Source organism: Arachis ipaensis, chromosome B07, assembly GCF_000816755.2.
Source record: "Arachis ipaensis cultivar K30076 chromosome B07, Araip1.1, whole genome shotgun sequence".
Classification (NCBI taxonomy): Eukaryota; Viridiplantae; Streptophyta; class Magnoliopsida; order Fabales; family Fabaceae; genus Arachis; species Arachis ipaensis.
The window spans coordinates 103,028,828-103,055,387 of NC_029791.2; the positions used below are offsets into that span (position 1 = coordinate 103,028,828).

The following is a 26,560-nucleotide window of genomic DNA, read 5'->3' on the forward strand; positions in this document are numbered from 1 at the left end:
AAAATTCATATTTCTGGACTTTACTATGAGTTTTTGTGTTTTTCTGTAATTTCAGGTAATTTCTGGCTGAAATTGAGGGAGCTGAGCAAAAATCTGATTCAGGCTGAAAAAGGACTGCTGATGCTGTTGAATCCTGACCTCTCTGCACTCGGAATAAAATTTCTGGAGCTACAAGAGTTCAATTGATGCGCTTCCAATTGCGTTGGAAAGTAGACATCCAGGGCCTTTCAGCAATATATAATAGTCCATACTTTGCTCAAGGATAGACGACGTAAACTGGCGTTCAACGCCAGTTCCATGTTGCAGTCTGGCGTCCAGCGCCAAAAACACATTACAAGTTGGAGTTCAACGCCAGAAACAGGTTACAGCCTGGCGTTGAACGTCCAAAACAGCCCAGGCATGTGAGAAGCTTTAGTCTCAGCCCCAGCACAAACCAAGTGGGCCCCAGAAGTAGATTTATGCACTATCTATCATAGTTTACTCATTTTCTGTAAATCTAGGTTACTAGTTTAGTATTTAAACAACTTTTAGAGATTTATTTTGTATCTCATGACATTTTTAGATCTGAATTTTGTACTCTTTGACAGCATGAGTTTCTAAACTCCATTGTTGGGGGTGAGGAGCTCTGCTGTGTCTCGATGAATTAATGCAAGTGTTTCTGTTTTCTATTCAAACATGCGTGTTCCTATCTAAGATATCCATTCGCACTTCAACATGAATGTGATGAACGTGACAATTATCATTATTCCCCCACGAACGCGTACCTGACAACCACTCCCGTTCACCATAGAATGAATGAATATCTCTTGGATCTCTTAATCAGAATCTTCGTGGTATAAGCTAGATTGATGGCAGCATTCAAGAGAATCCGGAAAGTCTAAACCTTGCCTGTGGTATTCCGAGTAGGATTCAGGGATTGAATGACTGTGACGAGCTTCAAACTCGCGAGTGCTGGGTGATAAACCACTATTTCATGGTTTATCTTGTGCTCAATTGAGTGGATTTTATCAACTCTTTACCCACTTATTCATACTATTTGCATGATTTTACATTTGTTCTACTATACGAGCTCTCACCGCCCAAATTAGGCCACCAAATACCTTTAATAATCAACCCTCAAGCTCTAGTGCACTTCCTTTTCAATTACAGAATGATCTCCCCATCCCACCACCACCTCAATATTTGCCATCTCCATATCCATCAATCCAAGAGCACTATGATCCTACCTATGATAACCGAGTGCATCAAGAGACAAAGGATCGTTTCAAGGAAACAGTGGATCGATTTCAGGCAACCACTCAACAACTGGAGCAAGCATTAATTCAATGGGCTTCTAGGCGCTCAAATATACAAGGATCAGCCACAGCTCCATGTGGACAGTCTAGTGAAGAGCGTAGCATGAAAGAGATACCAGAAACCCTAGTGGACAAGACAGAGAATGAATTCGTACTAGAACAAGTAGAAGAAGCTGTCATTGTTCAAGAGGAAGAAGAGTTGGTTGAAGACTTAGGAGATGCAGAATCTCCATCGAAAATTCAAGACATAGAGCCTCCTTCCAAGACGGTTGTAATTGATGCTGAGGAGGGTGTACAACCTCCAAGGCATATCATAGTTGAAAACTGTTCACCAACCAAGTGGAAAAATGATGATCAACAAGAAGATGGGTGCAAAGGCAAGGTCTGGGACCCCGGAATTCAATCTAGAAATCAGTACTCCGGGGGCCTTGTCACTTGCTTTAACTTACTTAAAGGCTTTCTGCGCCTAGTTTGGGACCCCGGAGGTTACTGGAATCACAAACACTGGTGGAGATTCCTGGATGAGTTCAAGCATAAGCCACCATAACAGGAAGCTCATCAAATGTCCAACTTAAGGACTTTAACTAAAAGTGCTAGGTGGGAGACAACCCACCATGGTATGATCGTCCTTTTTTTCATTTTTATTTAGTTTTATTTGTTTTTGAATTTTATTTTATTTTTTTTATATTGAACATGGAGTTTTGCATCATATTCAAATTAACACTGCATTCTGCATTTTTCAGATTACAAAAAAAAAGAAAAGCGAGCACGCGACGCGACCACATCAGCGACGCGTCCGCGTCGCAAGGAGATGGGAGACAAGATTAATATGAATAGAGAGTTACGCAGGAGCAGTGCTGGAGGCGTGCCAATGGCACAAATCGCCCCACGCGACCGCGTCGCCGACGCGTCCGGGTCGCAGGGGAATACTGGCCTCCCACGCGATCGCGTGCCCTACGCGGCCGCGTGACCTGAAAATCAACGTCAACCAGGTGCATGGCCGAAAGTTGAGCTGGAGTTGGGCTGGACTCGTGCTGGTAGCCCAAGCCTCACCACGCGAACGCGTGCCTCACGCGTCCGCGTCATATCCCATGATGGCCACTCACGCGATCGCATGCCCCACGCGATCGCGTCACCCAGAATTTTGGTAAAAAGAGTTTCGAACAGAGAGTTGTGCGACTACGAGGCTGCACTCGCGCCACTAGCACAAATCAAGTCACGCGATCGCGTGCCCCACACGTCCGCGTCACCCAACCTTATCGCGCACCACGCGACCGCGTCACCCACGCGACCGCGTCACAGGCGGCGCACAGAATATCCAGATTAGCCAATTTTCTTATCTTTTCTTCCCTAATCCTTATTTTTCTTCTCTTTTCTTATTTCTTTCTTCTTCCTTTCTTATTTTCTTTCACTTCCATTCTATTTTATTTCATTTATTTGCATACTTTCATTCATTGCATTATTTTCATTGGTGTTAGAATTTTATTTGAGTCATTATTCCTCATTATATGTTTGACAATTATTATTATCTTCTTTAAAGGATTACTTGCATGTTCACTGTAATACTTTCTATACCTTCTTCACCATGCATGCTATGTGTTTATGAAAAAGCTCATATGGCATTATGCACTTCTCTATGTTATTCTACTATTCAATGCTTGCTTTTCATAAACTCCATTTACTATTGTATTAATTGAAATTAATTGTCAATACAAACATGGTAATTTATTACAAGTAATGCTTGGTCTATGCTACTCATGCCCTTTTCCGGCATGCCAATAAACACCCTGCATCCACTTATCTTTCGATGCACTGGCTATTTTTCATTGCTGGCTTTTCACATGTACTCGAGAGCATGTGTTAATGTCAATTACATCCTAATGTGCATCCATCACCACTCTTCCATTCTCTTCCTTGCTATATATCTATTTGAATTTAATTTACTTTCTCTTCCCTTCTTCAGGATGGCCACCAAGGAAGGAAAGGAGAAAGCTACTCCCAAACCGCCGGCAAGGAAAGGAACAAAAAAGAGCCCAGCTGAGAAACCACAACCCCCATCCCCTTGCACATCTTAGCATGCACCGAGGACGGTGCAATCTTTAAGTGTGGGGAGGTCGATACCGATCTCCATGGGTTAGTACCTTTCTGTGTCAACACTAATGTTTAAATTTTTTTTATTAAATTAGTTGTTGCATTTGCATGTTTAATTGCATGTTTATTTGATTTTTGCATTTAGTTACTGCTTGGTTAAAATAATAAGTTTCTTCTTAAGATCCTATTTTTGAAATATTTCACTAATTTAAATAAATAAAAAAATTTTAAATTTTTATGTGTAAATTTGTTTGAAGTTGTATTTGGAACATGTTTTTTTTTAGCCAAAGAACACACAACCTGTGAGACTTTGAGCTTATTTACATGGTTACATTATTTAACCATAAATATTTTATTCCTATGTGTTCCCTTCTCTATGATTGTAATCTATATTTTGTTCCAACATATATGTCCATTATTTAGTGTATTTACATGTTTGCATATGATTGAGGCCATTATTTGATTTTAGCTCACTTATCCCAAATAAGCCTACCCTTTAAATCACCCTTGTCAGCCACTTTGAGCCTTTTAACCCCTCTGGTTCTGTATTTTACCACATCACTAGCCTTAAAGCAGAAAAACAATTAAATATCCCAATTGAATCTTTGGTTATTTTAAGATAGTGTGTTAATTAAGTATGGGGAAACTGTGGGAACATGGGTTAATAAAGGAAAAGTATAATGTTTCTAATTTATTTGAATATCAGGAATTTGGGAACCTACTCATGAAAAAAAACCAAAATAGAAAAATAATAGAAAATCCATGTGCATTGATAAGTTATATTTGTTTCTCTACAAAAAAAAAGAGAAAAAAAAGAAAAAAAAAAAGAGAAAAAAGAGAAAAATCCAAAAATACACAATAAATAGTACATTAAATATTTGTTGATTGGTTAGATGAAGAACAAGGTTTAGAAAGCATGACTAGAGAAGAGTAGAGTGAATAACCCTATACACTTGAGAGATTAGAGTGATATACACTACCAGTGAGGGTTCAGTGCTAAATTCTATGTTCCCTGCTTTCATAAGCTATCTTCTTACAAGTTTACTTGTCTTTTACTGTATAATTTGAATTAGTGAAATCTGATTTATGTTTGTCTTGAAGAGCTTATTTACTTTTTAACCAAGTAGGTAGAATCATTTCACATTTAGTTGCATTCATATAGATAGGATTGCATTTCATACATTCTATCATTCCTCTTCACCTTTATAGCTTCTCTTGAGCTTAGCATGAGGACATGCTAGTGTTTAAGTGTGGGGAGGTTGATAAACCACTATTTAATGGTTTATCTTGTGCTCAATTGAGTGGATTTTATCAACTCTTTACCCACTTATTCATACTATTTGCATGATTTTACATTTGCCTTCCTAATTATGTGCTTTGATTGAAAACATGCTTCTTTGATCTTAATTTGCTTATTATTAATCCTCTTTTATTACCATTAGATGCCTTGATATGTGTGTTAAGTGTTTTCAGATATTATAAGGCAGGAATGGCTCAGAGGATGGAAAGGAAACATGCAAAAGTGGAAGGAATACAAGAAGTTGGAGAAATTGCTAAGCTGTCCAGCCTGACCTCTTCGCACTCAAACAGCTATAACTTTAGCTACAGAGGTCCAAATGATGCGGTTCCAGTTGCGTTGGAAAGCTAACATCCGGGGCTTCGATTTGATATATAATATGCTATAGTTTCCCTGATGCTAGGCGATGCGACCGCGTGATCCATGCGGCCGCGTCGCAGTGACGGAAATCCAGCGTGGCAAAATTCGAAACCAGCGAATTCTGGACTGTTTCTGACCCAGTTTGCGGCCCAGAAAACACAGATTAGAGGCTATAAAGTGGGGGACTGCATCCATTTATAAGGAGGCTTTCACAATTCACAATTTTAGGAGTAGATGTAGTTTTTAGAGAGAGAGGTTCTCTCCTCTCTCTTAGGATTATGATTTAGGATTTCTCTTAGTTTTATGAGTGACTCTCAATCCCAGGTTCTTTATTTTTATTTATTTTCCCAATTTAATTTATGAACTCTTTATGTTTAGATTGATCTTCTATTATTAATGCAATTCAAGGTAATTTCAGATTTAATTTTGCTTTGCTTTATTTATAAGTGCTTTCAATTTAACTTACACATTTTCTTCCCTTTTGGCTTTGGTTAAATAATTGGTGACTCTTGAGTTATCAAACTCATTGTTGATTGAGAATTGGGATTCTTCAAGAATTAATTCATCCACTTAACTTACCTTCATAGTTAGAGGTTAATAAGATGGGAGAAAAATCCAATTCTCATTATAATTGATAAGGATAACTGGGATAGGACCTCCAGTCTTCATACCTTGCCAAGAGTTTATTTTACAGTTAATTATTTATTTTTATTGCTTTAAAAATATACCTGTGCACATTGCCCAAACTCCAAATTTCTCAAAACCCCCAATTTACAATCTTCATAACCAATAATAAGAACATACTTCCCTGCAATTCCTTGAGAAGACGACCCAAGGTTAAATACTCAGTTATCAATTTTAAAAGGGGTTTGTTACTTGTGACAACCAAAAACGTTTGTACGAAGGGATTTTTGTCGGTTTAGAGACTATATCTACAACGCGACTGTTTTTATGACATTCTTTACTGGCAAAAATCTCTAACGTCACTGGGCGTAGTGACAGACGCAAAAAGATAGTAAATCTTATTCTGGTACGATTGAGAACCTGCAGATGATTAGCTGTGTGGTGACAGCGCACCTGGACCCTTTTCACTGGAAGGATGGATGGTAGCCATTGACAACAGTGATCCACCAACACACAGCTTGCCATAGGAGGACTTGCGTGCGTGAATCAGAAAACAGAGGAAAGCAGAATTTCAGAAGACAAAGCATCTCCAAAACTCCAACATATTCTCCATCATTGCACAATAAGTATTTATTTTTATGCCCTCTCATTTTTTACAATTGAACTTGAAAAACACTGTTGTTGGCATCCTGACTAAGAATAATAAGATAACCATAGCTTGCTTCAAACCAACAATCTCCGTGAGATTCGACCCTTACTCACGTAAGGTATTACTTGGACGACCCAGTGCACTTGCTGGTTAGTTGTGCGAAGTTGTAAGAGAGTAATGTGAACATTGACATTACAATTTCGTGCACCAAGAACACCAAACTTAAAAGTTTGACAGAAGATTTAATCAAAGAAAAATTATTTTTGAAAAAGTTTTAAAAGGAAGATACCCAATTACCAAGAACATAAGCACAACGCTCTAGCCAACTGAACTATAAATTTAACGTGTTTTAGAAAAAAGGTATTTAATGTATATAAAATTTTTTGAATACTGATAATTTGAAAAGGCATAACAAAAACAAGAAAAGACACAGAACATGAAAAACTAAAGATCAAACAAGAAAAATAGCAAGAACAACTTGAAGATCAAGAAAGAACAATGAACACAAATTTCGAAAATTTAGAGGAAAATAAAAACATGCAATTGACACTAAACTTAAATTATGAAACTAAACTCAAACAGAAAAACTCAATTATTAGTTTATAAAAATTTTCAAAAAAATTGAAAAAGAAAATAAGGATTTAAAAAATTTCAACCAAAAACGATAATAGAAGACTCTAAAAAAAAAAGAAGAAAAATTTTTCCTAATCTAAGCAACAAAATAAGCTATCAGTTATCCAAACTCGAACAATCCTCGGCAACGGCGCCAAAAACTTGGTGCACGAAATTGTAAATCACACTTTTTACAACTTGTACCACTAACTAGCAAGTGCACTGGGTCATCCAAGTAATACCTTACGTGAGTAAGGGTCGAATCCCACGGAGATTGTCAGCTTGAAGCAAGCTATGGTTATCTTGTAACTCTTAGTCAGGATATCAATTATGATTATCAGTTTGAATTGCAAAAAATAAAAGAGCATGAAATAAATACTTGTTATGCAGTGATGGAGAATATGTTGGAGTTTTGGAGATGCTTTGTCTTCTGAATCTCTGCTTTCCTACTGTCATCTTCTTCACGCACGTAAGGCTCCTTCCATGGCAAGTTGTATGTTGGTGGATCACCGTTGTCAATGGCTACCATCTGTCCTCTCAGTGAAAAAGGTCCATATACATGACTAATCATCTATTGGTTCTCACTTGTGATGGAATAGGATCCATTGATCCTTTTGCGTCTGTCACTACGCCCAGCACTCGCGAGTTTGAAGCTCGTTACAGTCATCCCTTTCCGGATCCTACTCAGAATACCACAGACAAGGTTTAGACTTTCTGGATCTCAAGAATGCTGCCAATGGATTCTAGCTTATACCACGAAGACTCTGGTCTCACGGATCTGAAAGTTTTGTTGTCAGGAGAGGCGATCAGACTCATGAGCTAGGAACCCAAGAGATACTCTTTCAATCTAAGGTAGAACGGAGGTGGTTGTCAGGCACGCATTCATAGGTTGATAATGGTGATGAGTGTCACGGATCATCACATTCATCATATTGAAGTGCGAATGAATATCTTAGATAGAAACAAGCGTGTTTGAATAGAAAACAGAAATAATTGCATTAATTCATCGAGACAAAGCAGAGCTCCTCACCCCCAACAATGGAGTTTAGAGACTCATACTGTCAAAGATACAAAGTTTAGATCTAAAAATATCGTGATATCCAAAATAAATCTCTAAAAGTTTAAATACTAAACTAGTAACCTAGGTTTACAGAAAATGAGTAAACTACGATAGATAGTGCAGAAATCCACTTCTGGGGCCCACTTGGTATGTGCTAGGGCTGAGACTTGAGCTTTACACGTGCCTAGGCTGTTTCTGGAGTTAAACACCAGGTTGTAACCTGTGTTGGGCGTTTAACTCCAACTTGTAACCTGTTTCTGGCGTTTAACGCCAGAATGGAACATGGAACTGGTGTTAAACGCCAGTTTACGTCGTTTATCTTTGAGCAAAGTATGGACTATTATATATTGCTGGAAAGCCCTGGATGTCTACTTTCCAACGCAATTAAGAGCGCGCCAGTTTGACTCTTGTAGCTCCAACAAATCCATTTCGAGTGTAAGGAGGTCAGAATCCAACAATATCAGCAGTCTTTTTTTCAGCCTGAATCAGATTTTTGCTCAGATCCCTCAATTTCAGGCAGAGAATACCTGAAATCACAGAAAAACACACAAACTCATAGTAAAGTCTAGAAATGTGATTTTTGCATAAAACTAATAAAAATATAGTAAAACCTAACTAAATCATACTAAAGACTACCTAAAAATGCCAAAAAGCGTATAAGTTATCCGCTCATCAGCTCCTTTGAACTTGAACCCTTGTATTTTCCCTTGTTCTTCATCATCCTTCTAAATCTCTAGCAAAAAACACAACTCATCATCTGAAATACCATCACTAGACTCACTCTCTTTTAGTTCTATTTGTGACTTGAGGGCTATTTCCTTTTTTTTTTGAGTCTGTGTTTGTGTGTATGGTTTCATAGGCAAGGAGTTTTCCTCTCAGCTCATCATAGGTTATGGGACTTAAGTTGTTGCTCTCGATTAGGACAATGGCAGTGGTTTTCCATTCTTTTGTTAGGCTTCTAAGGAGTTTTCTCACCAAGGTTTGTTCTGCATAGTTTGTAACCATAGCATCAAGGTTGTTGATTATGATTAAGAATCTCTCAAACGCTTCATCAATGCTTTCTCCATCCTTCATGCTAAACATCCCGTACTCTTTTCGCAGCATATCAATCCTCATTTCTTTGACTTGTTTAGTGCCTTCTTGTGTAACCTGGAGTTTTTCCCAGATTTCTTTGGCTGTCTTGCATCTAGACACCTTCCGATACTCTTCAAAGCTGATAGCACAGTGAAGAAGGTTGATTGCTTTAGCATTAAGCTCCATCTTCTTTTTATCATCTTTATTCCATTCAGCTTCTTCTTTTGGAGTCACCAATCCATCAGCACTTGTTTTTGTTGGGATCTTGGGACCGCTCACAACGATCTTCCATATGTTGTAGTCAATGGATTGGATGAAGATCCTTATCCTTTCTTTCCAGTAGGCATAGTTCTTCCCGTTGAAGAAAGATGGCCGGTTGTTTGACTGGCCTTCAGTAAGGGTGTAGGCAACTGTGGTTGTGCCCAAGTTATTCACCATTGGATCTTTGCTCCAAGAGGTTAAGCTTGATTCTTGAGACCTTAGCTCCCGATACCAATTGAAGGTTGTGATAGGCTTAGAGAAGGGGGTTGAATCTATGCCTGCCTTTTAGTTGATGTTTTTACCCTTTTTAAACAAACTTTCAATTCGGATTCTGTTTGTACTCAACAGCGGAAATTTATGTGACAATTTATTTTTGTCTCATGAATATCAGAAAACAGAACACAGCAGAGAAGAGAAAAGCTAACACCAGCATGTATCCTGGTTCGGTTGCATTGTGCTTTGCAACCTACATCCAATCTCCTCCATAACAGTGGAAGAATTTTCACTATAGTTAACAGTATTACATACACCAATTTCACAGGATTGACTCAATCCTTTCACACTCAAGTTATAACCTAACTTGACATTGGCTATGCTAATACTTAACTATTCACTCTCAGTGCTAACCCAACTAAGAAAGGGATACCTCACAGGTACAAGATACAAGACGTAGACATACCTAAAGAAATCTGAAAATAACTCTAGGCTTTTCTCTCAAGTGTATCACTCAGCCTTTTTCCACTCATGGCTTTTACTTGAACTTTCTCACAATGCCTTTTCTCACAAAAAATTATAGAAAGATAAACATAGAAAAGTACATTACAATCTGTAAAACATCAAGGAGATTGACTTCATCAGCAGCCTCTTTGCTATGTGCAAAACCAGATTCGCAAATCTCAGATACAGTTCTTCAGTATTGGCTGAATGCTTCTTTAAAAGAAAGCATTATCCAAGTAGAGGAACTTCTTTGCAAAACACTATTCTCAAACTCTGGTTTTTTCTCCTTGCTTCTGAATGAGCAGAAAGTCTTCTTTTATCTCCTTGCATGTTGCTAGTTCTTCTTCCAAGGTCAACACCTTGAGCCTTGAGCTTTACCAAACCACAGATTCACTTTTTCCCATTAAACCTTAGAGTAGAAACTTTGCTTCTGACTTCCTCATCATGACCGAAAGCCATAAAACAGCAACCACAAAAATCTTCCAATGGTCAACTTGATCTGAGCCCTTGAAAACCAACTTAGTCCCCAAGACATGTTTGAGACCATGGATTCACAGCAGAAAGGAACAGAAATCCTCTTTTCCATATAGCTCAAAATGGAGATACATAGAGTTGAAGATGAAGAGAAGAAAGTGTGTTGCATGTAAGTGGAAATGGGTTACCTTTAACCTAAGCTGGATTTGGTTTGATCTTGTTGATTTGACCTCAACGTTTCTTGCCTAACTTTCTCTTTCTTTCCTCTTCTTTCATAACTAGCTTAGGAACTAAGCACTTTTTTCTTGCTTCTGTGATTTGACTGAGACAGAGAAGTGTACGTTGCTTTTGGTTGAAGCACATGGAAAGAGTTTGAACCAAGTGAAGTACCAGGGCTTGGATCGGATCACTTCCTTTTTTGCCCGTTTTGATTTTTCCAGCCTTGTTTCCTTATGGGCTTCGTTTTTGTCATTAACCCATTAGCCTTGTTTTCTTTTTCATTCCATTTGGGCTGTAATTCAAATTTTGGCCTGCAACAATTTATAAATAATTAGTAATATGCAATTAATTTAATCAACACTAATTATTTATTTTGCCCAAAAATAATGTTTGTCATCACTAATTAATTTAGTTAATTTCTTAACTCAACAGTTATTTTGCATGCAAAATCTTCCTTGCAAGCAACTACAACTTAGAGCTGGATATTGCATCCAGAACTGGATCAGATGCTTTGGCTCGCCTCTGCAAGAGGCTCTGGTACATGAAAGTATTTTGTGATGCCAAAATGAAAAGAACTCCATGTGATCAACCCTTTTTAGTTTGGCCTCTCTTTGGCCTATAGTGACCTTACCCTCTAGATCTTGTAATCTTTTCCTCCATGAAAATTGCTTCAATTTTTTCAATTTTTAGATTTTCTAAATATTTATTATTATAAAAAGTATTATTCTGTTGGAGTGGTTTGTGAGAGTTGAAATTCGAGGTAGGTTGAAGCATTCAGAACTGAGTGCCTGTAAGCTCTCTCTGACTTGACTTCCACTCAGTTTACATTTACATTGTGTTTTATGTGTGATATTGCATGCTTGTGCTTTTGAGAAGCTTGGTGCTAATAATTTCTTGTAATTTACACACAATCATTTAAAACTATACCACAATAAATGATATCTTGCAATTTAATCATATTTATTTTATAGTTGAAATTGGAGTTCAGTGAATTATGATAGTTGTCTGTTATACTTTTTATTTGTTTTTGTTGACATGTGTAGGTGATGGTATTTAATGAAACGACGTAATTTTGAGTGAAAAAGTTTGTGTCGAAGATGAAGCCAGCAACAAAGGAAAGCAAAGATACAAATACAAATTATAGACATTGTGAATACTTCAGATTAAGCCTTGTCATGTACATAAGTATATATACGAGTTTGCTTAACCATTATTGTGAGTTCAATATCATCCATGTTTCTATTGCCAAAACTTATTATAAATATGATTATTGCTCCTTTGATTTGTAACTTGGAAGGCACAAAAGTACAATCGTAAAAGCTATTAATTCGTTGTTTAAGAAAATATTTGAACTGAAACTACTGACAACTGAAGTTTGTTTATTTGAACTTTCCCTCTTTTTTTTGGGTGAAATTTATGTTAAGAACGCATTAGCTTACATGATCATGAGCTTTTGCTTTCAAATTTGTTTTAATTGATCCAAACCAAGTAGCAGTTGTTACTAGTTTAATTTACTCATTTCACCAAAGGTAAAAAATGGGTAGAAGTTTTATGGATAAACTCCATGTATAGCCATCAAACGTATCCATGAAATTTATAGAGTTCATTTTATCTGAAAAATGCATCATTGGTCAAATGTAAAATTGCAAGAGCACTAGGATCAAAGAAAAAGAGAAGAAAGAAATTTTTGAAAGGAGAAACTGATGAGAAAGTTTCCATCTACAATTGCCATGCTCTTTCTGAATCAATCTAATGTTTCTTCACCTATGTACTTTTTTAAGTTTCTTGCTTAGTTGCTTTCCCCATTCTGTCTTTATGAATGTGCGTAATTGCAGAACATACTTTATCTTTGTGTAGTTTCTTATGGTTGTTTGATGAATTGAGAAATACATTATCTGAACAATTATGAATTTTTGCCATCTTTGACAATATTTACTCACATTTTTGTATTATTTACTTCCACCTTTCAGTTACACATGGGGGCTACGAAGCATGGGCCAGCTTGGACATTCTTCACTCCAGTATGGAGATAAAGAGTTATTGCCAAGAAGGGTGGTTTCCCTTGATGGTATTTTCATAAAGGATTTGGTGTGTGGCGGTGTACACACATCTGCTCTGACTCAGGAAGGGGCACTTTACGCTCGGAGTGGCGGTCAATCCGGGCAATTAGGCCTTGGCCCCCAAACTGGGTTGTTCTCGTTCGTCACTAATAACTCTCGTACATTTTTCCGGAACATCCCAGTTTTGGTTGTTCCAAAAGGTGTGAAGCTTGTCGCCTATGGACATTCCCACACGCTTATTTCAATGAGGGATGGTAAAATTCATGGATGGGGTTACAATAGTTACGGTCAGGTAGCCAACGAGAAATCTACATATGCTTGGTACCTGTCACCTGTTGACTGGTACTGCATCTATCTGTAGCGTAAGTAAAATCCTCATTCTTCATGTCTGCATAGGTTTTTATGTGAAAATTTCCAAATCACAGGTGTGTTGGGGAGGTCCGAAAACTAGCTGCTGGTGGGGTCATTCATCTGTATTGACTAATGCTTGTTCGTTAAAAGAGTTATGCGAGCTTATACTCGCAGAGACTCTGACTTTATCTGATGCGGCCAAGGTTGAGGATATTGCATCCAGAACTAGATCAGATGCTTTGGCTCGCCTCTGCGTGAGACTCAGGTACACAAAAGTATTTTGTGATGCCAAAATGAAAAGAACTACACAACTTGCTGGTACTTATGTACCGTGCTAAGCGTCAAAATGTTTCTAAGCTATGCAAAACTGAACCTGAGGAGAGTTCTACTTGTCAATCATGTTTATGTTAGAAGTTAGAACATCAATTTAGAAGTTATCTGTTAATATCTTTTTGGCTTCATTGACTTTGTTGTCATTGACTTTATGAAACTTGAGTTCAAAATCCATTCATGATTGTGGGAAAAAAGAAGGCCCTCCATAATAATTGGTGACATTTATCCCTGCATTCCCTTTTCTTGTACTGAGTTGTGGCTTTTTCATTAAATCACTTTTTTTTCTGAGCTATGTTTAGCTATCACAGTAACTCGGATCTCTGACTCAGTTTTGAATTCTGTGTTTCTTCAATTTTTGGCCTCAATATTTGCTTAAGTATTTATCTATTTGCATCCGCAACCATTGAAACATGTTCATTTTTTATTTGTATTATTTTTCACCATTTTGGTGCATAACAAAGCTTCCATATTTACAGAGAGGCCCTAATGGCAATCTCAATGTGATTTAAATGCTAATTGCAAAACAGCAGTTACTATGTTTTAGCGTCTTGATGATTCAGGAAACATATGACGTTTCCTCTAGCAACGGTCTTCTCTTGTGACGTCTCCTCCGGCGACGGTCTCCTCTTGTGACGTCTCCTCTGGCGACAATTTTCTCCTCCGACGTTCTCCTACGCAGCAATCTCGTCCATCGAGCTACAGTGCTGCGAGTTTCTCCTCCGGCGGCAGACTCGCGAGGTAGGTTCTTCTCCCTTTTTTCATTTGTTCTCTTGAAAATATTTCATTCTGATCAATTGTCTTAGGCTTGCTTAGATTGAATGAAAAAATTTAATTAAATTGGTTTAAATCTCAGCATAGTAGTCAAAATAGGTTGCTTACTATTCTTTTTATTTTGCTTTTAATGTTTCTTGATTTTTAGCTGTTTCTTGTTCTAATTTGGGGCAGATAATGGTTTGATTGGTTAATTTGATGGTGGATTCTACTCTGCTTATCTTATTGTCGAGAAGGTAGTGTGTGTGACTTCTTAGTTGCATTCTCTTGATTTGTTGTTTTTCTGACTTTTAATGGGTTTCATATGCATGTGAATGGCAATTAGATTGTTGTTTCTACCATTGATCTGATAAGCAATATGTATGGGAAGCAGTTGCTGACAGTAACTATGTGATTACACTCTACTTAAAAGTAAGTCACATTTCTTTCACTTTTTTTTCTTCTTTGATTAAAATGTTCAATCACTTTCTAAGTTGTTGAACTCTTGGGTTATAACTTATATCTCTTGATCTTTTCAATGTAGACATTCAATTAAACCACTAATTCTATATATGTCATTGACTCCTTTCCTGCTTTTTTCCTTCCTTTATTATTACTTTGGTTTAGGCACTTAACATTGTTTTAGACTTGCTAATAACCTTGTTGAAAATTGTTTGGCTCTCTGCGACGATTCCAAGCTTTTGCCCTTGTGCTCCAAGCTCATCTCTCTCTGCATCTCCTCACTCTCCTCCAACTCTGTGCTGTTCGCAACAAGGTTTGCCAATTCTCCATTTATCAGTAATTTCGAGTGTTTGCTTTTATAATTGAAGATGTTGTTGCTGATGTGTGTTGATTTTGCAAAACTGAATCTATCTTCCGATTTAGTTAATTTGTGTGTTTCATACTTTGAGTTTTCTATATTTTTATTTTTATGATAAAGATTTTTTGTTCAATTAATTTATTCTTTTCTTGTACTACTTGTAGTTTTGTATCACTTCTTTTGTGACCTTTAGGTTTTTGAGTTGAATTCTCTATGTCACTTTCTCAGCAGGACTTTTTTCTTGTAAGAATTGTTTCCATGATACCCCCATATAATATAATCTTATTTATAAAGCTCAACTGCCGGGAAGTTTCAATATTTTGTTGAATTTGCTTAAGTTTACTACATTGATGTAATTATTTAGTTTTGACTTAATCCTATTGGCAATTCGTTTTATAAATTTTTGTATCAAATGATGTAGGAATGCCCTATTTTTCTTGCTAGTAGTAATTCTTAATGATATTACCATGTTAGACTTTCAAAAGTAATGTGAGTTTTCTTTCCTCATTTGAGTTGATCATGAATGAAAGAATTCTAATGTTCCTACTACTCATTTTCAATTCTTTGTTAGTTGTCACAGCAAGAACAGCAAATCAAGATTGTAAGTTTGGTTTTTCAATACTGTTGTGTCAATCGGATACTTTCTCCTCACCCAAAAGGCATTTTTTTATACACATTGTACAGCTAAGAGTTTATAGTCTATAGATTTAGGATACTTGGTTTTTCAACTTTCTGTCTCGTGTAAGTAGTTAAGAAGTTAGACTATTTTTCTTATTAATAGAATTAATCAAATGTATAACTCAGAATTTTAACTATTGTGATGATAATAAAATGGTGATTTTGTTTATTATATTGTTTAACAGTGAGAACAGGTGGTCAGCACAACAAGAGGAATATTGTTTCTTCAGACAACTTTCCAGGACAACGGCGGACGACTTATAGTTCAAGATCACTGAAGCCTACTTATACACGGTTTCCATTTAGTACGAGAGCATGTTCTGCTCAGACTGCAACTTTTATATGTGCTACAGCTTTGGTATGTTGTTTACTCTCTCTATGTCCTCCTTTTTTTTATTTTTTAAATTTTGATTTATCATCATTGGAGCTTTAGCCGTCCCTGCATAGTGAGAAAAGCTCAAAAAAAAGCTCAGTTGTTTATCTTCTCGAGTGCTCCCTCTTTACCTAGAAATCATGATATTTTCTAATTCCAGTATTCCACTCGTTTATGTGTTTGAAATTGGAGTATAACCACCATGTAAATTATATTTGTCTTCTACTCACATATAATGCATATAATTACATTACATTTGGGAGACAGCTTTATTAGATACGGATTGTGTTTTAATAGTCATCTCTGACAAATGGTTAAAATGAAATGAATGGCTGAAAATTCATATCTTGTTTGTTGCTTTTGGTTTGTAAGCTTTCTAGCTTGAGGAAGTCTGGCTGGTGTTAAACATCACACATAACTAGATCCATGTTCGTTATTGATAGTGTGCACTCACCGACAGGACACTTAGAATACTATTGTTTGCTCATTGCGGTGACATACCTAATTTGGTGGACTTTTAAAAAAAGAGAAATACACAAATCACTTGGGGTTTAAATATAGTTATTAACTTCTATGCATTGTGCTGAGACATCCAATTTGAATGCACACTTGATGTCATAGTGGGAAGAAAAATATATTAGCATTGCTGTTAGCATATATTAATTTGAATGCACACTTGATGTGTCCTTTTATTTGTTATTTTGCATTGCTATTAGCATATATTAGTTGTTTCATTTGCATTCTGTTTTTTTTTGTATATATTTCTTTACCAGTAATCATTGACCTGAAAAGAATTTTACAAGAAAAAACTACGAGATACTCCTGAATTAAATGTTTGAACAATTAACTATGATAAAAAAAATTCTCACAGCTAAATAAATTTAACTTCTTTATTGGAGTTGCTCATTAAAAAAAATTGCAACTAAATGCATTACTATACTACAACAAAACTTATTCTAAATGGCTTATGATTTAACTCAATTTTAACGAAGGAGAAGTCACCACAACTTAAGTATTTGAGTATTTGAAGATTTAATCTCATTTTTATTGCTAATTTACTATTTTGGTTTTCACTTCTCACTTTCTATTTCTTTTAGATTACTCTTTCCAGTTTTAGTAGAACAGTTGTTTGCTACTTTCTTCTTTGTTTACCCGTTCTTATCATTTGTGTTTTAAATATAAGATGAGCACGAAATATAATTTTTTTAGTGTAGATAACATTTTGTAATTTGTATGCATATATGATTATCTACTAAAAAATTTTTCTAAAATGTCTTCTAGAGATTATTTTTTCTACCCATAAAATAGATTGATATGGACTGAATGAATTGATATGCGCAGAAAAGAGTCCTGCCATACAACTTATGATATTGTGAACTAGATTGAAAATGTGTTTATAAAAATATTTGTTGAAAACTATATTCAAAAAATAAGGGGTTTTGAAGGGTTTGTAATTCTGAATATTGCCACCAATATGGCAGCTTGACACATGCATGATAATCTAGGCATATTTTTATTAGTAGCCACTTTTGCTTTTTAATATTTAATTTTAAATAGTAAAATTATATAAATTTCATCATTTTGCATTTTAAATTGATAGAAAAATATAAATAGGACAGCGAAGAATAAAAAGAAATGTTATTTTAAAGATATTTACTATTATATAAATGACAGTATTCTCAATTAAATTTTCAGGATTTCTATTTTTAAGTTTTTGTTATAGAAAAATGAAAACAAATTGACATCATTTAATATTTCTTTTCCAATTAATTAAGGGTTCATAATTATAGAGAAAATGAGAAAATAGAGAAAGGGTTCCGCATTATATTTGTCTTTTAGTGGTGGCATACAGGAATCATTATTAATATTAAATTATTAATGCACCTTTGTCACATCACCTCTTTAGTTATGGTATGCTTCGAATTTAGCAAACTATTTCAATATTGTATTGTAAGATTTTGATCCATATGGGTGACATCATATGCGATTTATCTATTTTAATTTTAAATCGTTTGCAGATTTAATAATAAATAACAAGGGTATTACTAATGGTATGAATTAAGTTACCTTCATTTATTTGAGTAAATAAGTAATTTACTTTATTTAAATAAAAAAGGGCCAAAAAATGTTTATTTTCTTTTCCATAATTTTGTAAGCAATTAGATCATTCCATAAAACAATTCTTTTTTAATCAAGGCTAATGGCCCGTGTCACAAACATGATTTTTTGGCAGGTAAATAATTACAGTGACCTTAAGATAAATACACTCTCGTTAGACCAAATAATTAAGCTTTCCAATGACCTCATATTACACCACATGTTAATAATGCTATTGACCAATCAAACCATATTCATGCTTAGCTACTAACACCTATGCTACCAGAGAAGTCACCTATTTATGATCAACTATTTGTAATTATATGAAAGCTTTAAAACGTGATCACAAATTATGCAACGTGATGAAAACGTGCTGTCATACTTTGTTACTTATTTTCTAAGTATAATGATATTGTTAATCAAGCATACATATTAGGTTATATAAGAAAATTAGTTAGCTATGTAGCTCAGTGCCAGGAGGAGAAAAAAATTCACCAAAATGGAACAGTCTGGGTATGGAAGTATGGCAAAGATAAAAGAATGGAATAGCTTATAGGTATCTCTCTCTTTCGTTTAGAAGAAAAAAGAAAAGAAAAGATAGGGATGCTAATGCTATTATAAATAACTGGTGAAGGAACAGTGACGGTAAGCAATTAAGCACAATCTCCTCTAAGATTTTTACACTTACAACATTATCTTTTTAAATTATTTTTTAAAGTAATCCAAATATCTATCTTGTCAAGCATTATTATTACTCCTAGTAATTTTAAAAAATAATAATTTTTTTTCAATAGTAATATAAATTACTAATAATTTTATTAGCTAATATGTCAATTCTAGATGTATATATCTACTTTAGTTTACTAAATAATAAATAATTAACACATTTCATTAAATGACATAGCATAATGCTAGTGGTGCCATTATAATAATTAAAAAAAAAACTTCAATGTCAGGAAGGCATCAATGCAATGTGCAATAGTTAGTCAAATAAGAACAACTTTGACGGACACCGGACGCAATAGTTGAGGATTAGAAGTTAGTCTAATAATTGCAATAAACACAATAAAAACGTGCAATAATAAGATAAGTGTATGTGAGAATGCTAAATGGTGTTGAGCACATATTATTTGAGATATGGGTCTATTTACTGTGTAAACATCACGTAGATTTTTTTGGAGCCCAGGGGTGGACAATCTTTAGAAAAAAATAATTAATTAATATTGTGTTTATTTTAATTATTTAAAAAAAGGTCAAAAAGTGTTTATTTTCTTTTTCATAATTTTGCACACAATTAGATAATTCTATAAAACAATTCTTTTCTAGTCAAGACCAATGGCCTAGGTCACAAACATTATTTTTTGGCAGGTAAATTTTTTTATTGACCTTACAGTAACCTTAATGTTTTTTATCATCCTGTTTTGATGATGTCACTTTTTTTTTTCTAAAAGCCCAAATACAATATAAAAAAGGCGTCAGTTACCTTATCAAGAAGAAGAATAATATTATAATTTTCAAATAATAATAATAATAAACCGTCATCCTGTTACTATTTGAGTGACAGCAATATCTATAATCCCAAATGAACATGTGAAAAACACACAAATTCTACAATGAAAACTCCAAGATAAATACACTCTCTTTAGACCAAATAATTAATATTTTCGATGACAACCTCATATTACACCACATGTAATAATGCTATTGGCCAGTTAAACCATAATCATGCTTAGCTACTAACATCTATGCTACCAAAAAAAATAACCTATTTATAATTATATAAAAGCTGTAAAACGTGATCACAAACTTTTTTTTTTCTTTTGGCTTTAATTTTGCACCCTCCTTTTTTTGTGAGGTGCTTTTTCTTTTGGATTTTCTTTTAATGTTGCAAAAGTTGAATATAGTGATGAGCTCAAAGCATCCATCCAGGGATGAAACCACTTACTTGTTGAGCTTGAGTTGTTGTTGTTGTTGCAGTTATCTGATCTGGTCCTACCCCATTGTACATATAGTCACTGCTGCATAATTACAACACAAATATTAGAACATTATTTTATTTAAATAACTAATTCAAATTTGATGCATTTATATCCAAATAGTATACACATCAACAATAAACAACATCAACAAAGTTTTATTATCTCATCAGATGAAGTCGGCTGTATGAATCAAATGGTATCATTCATATCATGTCTATAGAATAGAATCGACTACACTTAATGAGTTAAGACTCTTTTATTGTTATTTGTTGTAGATACATCAACGATAAATATTTTAAAATAAAAATAAAAAACAAATCATATATTAAAGAGTTTTATTAGGTATATTTATTTATCTAAATGATTGATCGGCTCACTCATCATCTAATTATTAGATTTTACATAGCATTTGATTTATAACAAGTATAACAAATACTTCTTTTAATAATTATATTGATCAATATTTTAATTAATTGTTACCCAATCTGCAAAGTGGGGTTGCATTCCAGAGGCTGGAAGATGCCCTGAGAGGAGTGAGCATTGTGTGGAGCAGCATATTGATGCATACTTTGATTACCAGCTTCCCATGATTGCTGCCTATATTGATTCTTTGAATTGATTTCATCCAGCTATTTAACAAACTGTAACCATGAATTTCATCGTCATCTTCTGTAAAAGATAGATTATTAGTGTGGACAATGGTATGAATTAAGTTACCTTCATTTATTTGAGTAAATAAGTAATTTACTTTATTTAAATAAAAAAGGGCCAAAAATGTTTATTTTCTTTTCCATAATTTTGTAAGCAATTAGATCATTCCATGAAACAATTCTTTTCTAATCAAGGCCAATGGCCCGTATCACAAACATTATTTTTTGGCAGGTAAATAATTACAGTGAGCTTAGGACAAATACACTCTCGTTAGACCAAATAATTAATCTTTCCAATGACCTCATATTACACCACATGTTAATAATGCTATTGACCAATCAAACCATATTCATGCTTAGCTACTAACACCTATGCTACCAGAGAAGTCACCTATTTATGATCAACTATTTGTAATTATATGAAAGCTTTAAAACATGATCACAAATTATGCAACATAATCAAAACGTGCTGTCATACTTTGTTACTTGTTTTCTAAGTATATTGATATTGTTAGTCAAGCATACATATTAGGTAATATAAGAAGAGTAGTTAGCTATATAGCTCAGTTCCAGGAGTAGAAAAAGAATTCACCAAAATGGAACAGTCTGGGTATGGAGGTATGGCAAAGATAAAAAATGGAATGGCTGTAACAGGTATCTCTCTCTTTCGTTTAGAAGAAAAAAGAAAAGAAAAGATAGGGTGGCTAATACTATTATAAATAACTGGTGAAGGAACAGTGACGGTAAGCAATTAAGCACAATCTCCTTTAAGATTTTTACACTTACTATGGAAATTGTAAGTACACAATTCTGCTCCTCACTGCTTCTTCGCCAGCGGCCTCCGATGCACGCCTCGTTTCAGTAACAGAGTGTGGTTAAAAACCCAAACTCTGCTGCCCAATTTTTCCCAATAGAATACAGAAGCGTGCTCGCTACCGTCAGTTTGAGGAGTAGGGACGTTGGTGAGTTGAATTGGGTTGGGTGGGAATAAGGTTTCTGTTTATTGGGTCTGGGTCCATTATGGCCCACGGTCCTGACAAAAAAAACTACCCTCTTCCCTCTAACCTTCCTTTACCGTAAATTAATTCTCTTTTGATTATTCTTTTCAGCAAGCTTATGATTCAGAGAGAAGTACTCCATATCTAACTCCGATGACCCACCCGAGCACTGTAAGTAGCCTTTCGTAATTATTTCATGTAAATTTTCTAGAGAGAAAATACTTGTTTGTTTTACAAGCAATATTCTGAGTGTGGTTAAAAACCCAAACTCTGCTGCCCAATTTTTCTCAATTGAATACAAAAACGTGCTCGCTGGCGTCAGTTTGAGAAGCATGGATGTTGGTGAGTTGAATTGGGTTGGGTGGGAATAAGGTTTCTGTTTATTGGGTCTGGGTCCATTACGTCCCATGGTCTTGACAAAAAAAACTACCCTCTTCCCTCTAACCTTCCTTTACCCTAAATTAATTCTCTTTTGATTATTCTTTTCAGCAAGCTTATGATTCGGAGAGAAGTACTCCACATCTAACTCTGATGACCTATCTAACACCGATGACCCACCTGAGCGCTGTAAGTTGCCTTTCGTAATTATTTCATGTAAATTTTTCTAGAGAGAAAATACTTGTTTGTTTTACAAGCAACATTCTGAGTATGGGTTGGAGCAATATTTTTTGCGTTCATATAATTACTCCATTTTTTTGCAGCAATCTTCTCAGTATGGGTTCCGTTTATCAAGAATTAGCTTATATATTTGGGAATGTTGGTGAATCATCAAGAAAATGGATCCAAGGATGCGAGGTTTCATTCTACTGGTTTCTGCAGTAGTCGTGTTGGAACTACTGCATTTTATTAGCCTTCCTAAATTTGACAAAAATAAGGTTCTCAATTTTCAGGAAGGTTTTGCTATGTCTTTTACTTCGATGGTACCGATTTCTGTAGTGTCTTGGAGCTTTATTATAAATTTAATTTTAATAAAACGAATTTATCCTATGCTCCAATGTTTGGAGCTAATATTTTGGGCATTAGCCCCTTTGCATGTAATTTCTGATTTGGTACATAGAACTGAGAAAAGTTGGGTAACAGTGAATTCGTATACCATACCAATGTTATGGTTTACGATCTTAGGAGGCGTTTTGATAGCTCTAATGTTAGGTTTTATAGTATTTTTAATCTCTTTTTTATTATGGTTAGATAACAAAAGGAAAGGATTAGCTTTTCAAAGTGTTAGTTTTATCCAGGCTAGTATATGTGTGTAAATATATGTATACAATTGTAATTTAATGTAATTTACTAATGAAGTATTTAATTAATTAATTATTTTTGTTTATTTTAATTAATTAATCATTATGCGATTGCTTGCTTAAAAACTGACTTGCCCTGATGCAGCAAATCCTTCCCAATATTTTTAGCCATCTCCTTGTTACTTTCATAATTCATACATTTAATTTGTTATTTTGCATGCAAAATCTTCCTTGCAAGCAACTACAACTTAGAGCTGGATATTGCATCCAGAACTGGATCAGATGCTTTGGCTCGCCTCTACATGAGGCTCTAGTACATGAAAGTATTTTGTGATGCCAAAATGAAAAGAACTCCATGTGATCAACCCTTTTTAGTTTGGCCTCTCTTTGGCCTATAGTGACCTTACCCTCTAGATCTTGTAATCTTTTCCTCCATGGAAATTGCTTCAATTTTTTCAATTTTTAGATTTTCTAAATATTTATTATTATAAAAAAATATTATTCTGTTGGAGTGGTTTGTGAGAGTTGAAATTCGAGGTAGGTTGAAGCATTCAGAACTGAGTGCCTGTAAGCTCTCTCTGACTTGACTTCCACTCAGTTTACATTTACATTGTGTTTTATGTGTGATATTGCATGCTTGTGCTTTTGAGAAGCTTGGTGCTAATAATTTCTTGTAATTTACACACAATCATTTAAAACTATACCACAATAAATGATATCTTGCAGTTTAATCATATTTATTTTATAGTTGAAATTGGAGTTCAGTGAATTATGATAGTTGTCTGTTATACTTTTTATTTGTTTTTGTTGACATGTGTAGGTGATGGTATTTGATGAAACGACGTAATTTTGAGTGAAAAAGTTTGTGTCGAAGATGAAGCCAGCAACAAAGGAAAGCAAAGATACAAATACAAATTATAGACATTGTGAATACTTCAGATTAAGCCTTGTCATGTACATAAGTATATAACAAGTTTGCTTAACCATTATTGTGAGTTCAATATCATCCATGTTTCTATTGCCAAAACTTATTATGAGGAAAAAGGATAAGGCAATTGTAGATGGAAACTTTCTCATCAGTTTCTCCTTTCAAGAATTTTTTTCTTCTCTTTTTCTTTGATCCTAGTGCTCTTGCAATTTTACATTTGACCAATGATGTATTTTGCAGATAAAATGAACTCTGTAAATTTCATGGATAAGTTTGATGGCTATACATGGAGTTTATCCATAAAACTTCTACCCATTTTTTACCTTTGGTGAAATGAGTAAATTAAACTAGTAACAACTGCTACTTGGTTTGGATCAATTAAAACAAATTTGAAAGCAAAAGTTCATGATCATGTAAGCTAATGCATTCTTAACAGAAATTCAGGAAAAGTTCAAATAAACAAACTTCAGTTGCCAGTAGTTTCAGTTCAAATATTTTCTTAAACAACGAATTAATAGCTTTTACGATTGTACTTTTGTGCCTTCCAAGTTACAAACCAAAGGAGCAATAATCATATTCTTCAAATACTTGTATATACATGCATTATAAGCAAAGATGAAAACATGTGCACCCAAGTCAGATACATATTATGCAAAGACAAAATGGGAAACAACTCTAGCCAAGGACAATGTAACCTTAATGAAGTGCTTTACTTAAAAATATCCTTTGTTTCTTGTAAATTGAATGAAAACTGCAGTATTTCTTAGTAACTGTACCTTTTTATTTTAAGGTTAAGAACTCATAACATCATTAGTTGTAAATTGAATAAATTCAACCATAACTTAAAAATGTCAATAACCATTAGCTTATATGTGTCTAATTCAGATGGTAAAAACCTTGTTATTTAAAAGTTTGTAGTTAAAAAAAGTACTGCATCATAAAAATTCTGCAAGCGAAACTTCTTGACTGAAAAGTTAATGTAAAATTTAAGCAATAAAACCAAACATGTTAGTGACAACTTTTGGTGTAGGACACAACTCACAAGTATAGTGTGCATTAAATTACATACCAGCAAAGACATGGTCATTCACTTTATTATTAATAGTTGTAACTTTTAAGGAATAATTTACAATGGAGAAGAGGTAAGATGGATTGTTTTCATATTTGGTACAGTGGAGTATAGATCGCATGTCAAAGATCAACGTATTATTTGCAAGAACAAGGTTGTGTATGACAAAATGGGAAAGTTTATAACTGAGAAGTTTAACTTGTAGCAACTTCAAAAGCTCTCAGAAAGACCTCAGGGGGTTGGTTGAGCACCACTCAGCTTGTGATTCCCATTAATCTGCAAAATATGATTCAAATGAGTGAATTTGCTCGAAAGTGGCGACGATGAGAATGATGAGTGATGACCTTTTGTAATCTTAACAAACTGACTTGGATTTCTATACACTCACCACATAATATGGAACTCCTCCAATGTTACTTGAGTATGTTCTGAGTTCATCCTCAACCTATGTAGAGACATGGAATAGAAAGCAATATCAGTTGCCACGAAATCTTGTATAATTTGCAAACTCGTTCATGAAAACTACACAAATGTGCAATCTAACACAGTTGCAAGACATAAGGGTGTGTTTTGTTTCTGTGTCCTATTTTAGGATCTTGCAAAGGAAAAAATGGAAACAAAAAACATAATAGTATCATATTCATGATTTTCACTATTTTTTCTTTTTGATAAAATCCTAAAAACATAATACAATGAAAATGAAAACTGGAACAAGGCCTTAAGTTTTTAATGTTTTAACAAAAACAAGGCACATTAAGCATTTGAAAGTTAGAACATCGAACACCTAATAACCGAAGTATCATAAATGGAATATATTTTGGCAATACCCTGAATCTAAATCAAGCATGAGTGAGTTTGATTATAGAAAGGTTACCCCCTTCAATCCATTGTTGGGGTTCTTAAGAAAGTCATCTGCACCTTCTACACCAACCTTTGCAGCACATTCCAGAAGAAAGTTCCTGCATCCATATAGTATTAAGGGTATTCAGGATCATTCTAATGCAAAACAGATTATGTATGAAATTCATTGTCATTTCTTTGTATTGCAAAGTTATGTTGCTTGTTTATTGGGTTGCTTATGATCAAATTTGAGCTTAATTGTGATGAACTTGCGCATTGCATACCACATGTTCGATAAAATGCCTCAAAGAATATTTTGTTTGATTCATATGACTTAGCCATCATATGCTTTCAATTGATCTTTTGTTAGGCATATTGTATGAATTATGCAACTTCAATTCTGAATTTTGATTTCGATCAAATTGCTTTACTAATGCATTTCCTTGTTTCTATACTTTGAGTTCAACCACCTATATTTTTCAAAGATTTGTGTAACTTGTTAATGGGTGACTTTAGTTGCAAATGCATTGTGTTGGTAGAATATGAGTTTCATTGTTCATCTTGGAATTTAAATTGAGTAACCACTTTACAAATATTCAACTTTTGATGATGTCTTGATCAAACATCTTTTGGCTTCAAATTAAGAATGTTGTATATGTGATT

General features: G+C 34.6%; 1 protein-coding gene and 1 pseudogene across 7 annotated transcripts in view; one reads left to right on the top strand and one right to left on the bottom strand.

Moving 5' to 3' along the window:
* Positions 1-22,956, top strand: part of LOC107609933 (ultraviolet-B receptor UVR8-like) — a 72,395-nt gene extending 49,439 nt beyond the window's left edge. Inside the window, exons 2-12 of one of the 7 annotated variants that reach the window (XR_002350220.1) lie at positions 12,704-13,135; positions 13,219-13,409; positions 14,038-14,215; positions 14,423-14,484; positions 14,574-14,659; positions 14,926-15,002; positions 15,911-16,083; positions 20,668-21,786; positions 21,934-21,993; positions 22,312-22,389; positions 22,524-22,956. Coding sequence is in view for 1 of the 7 variants with exons in the window: in XM_021106107.1 (XP_020961766.1) it covers positions 12,726-13,135; positions 13,219-13,273 (465 nt within the window). In the remaining 6 variants the exon portion in view is untranslated. Of the gene's footprint in view, positions 1-12,703; positions 13,136-13,218; positions 13,708-14,037; positions 14,216-14,422; positions 14,485-14,573; positions 14,660-14,925; positions 15,003-15,161; positions 15,787-15,910; positions 16,084-17,976; positions 18,841-20,667; positions 21,787-21,933; positions 21,994-22,311; positions 22,390-22,523 lie in introns of those variants that run through there. The other 6 variants (XR_002350221.1, XR_002350222.1, XR_002350223.1 and 3 more) reach the window with 6 other exon arrangements.
* Positions 24,983-26,042, bottom strand: LOC107607537 (annotated as a pseudogene).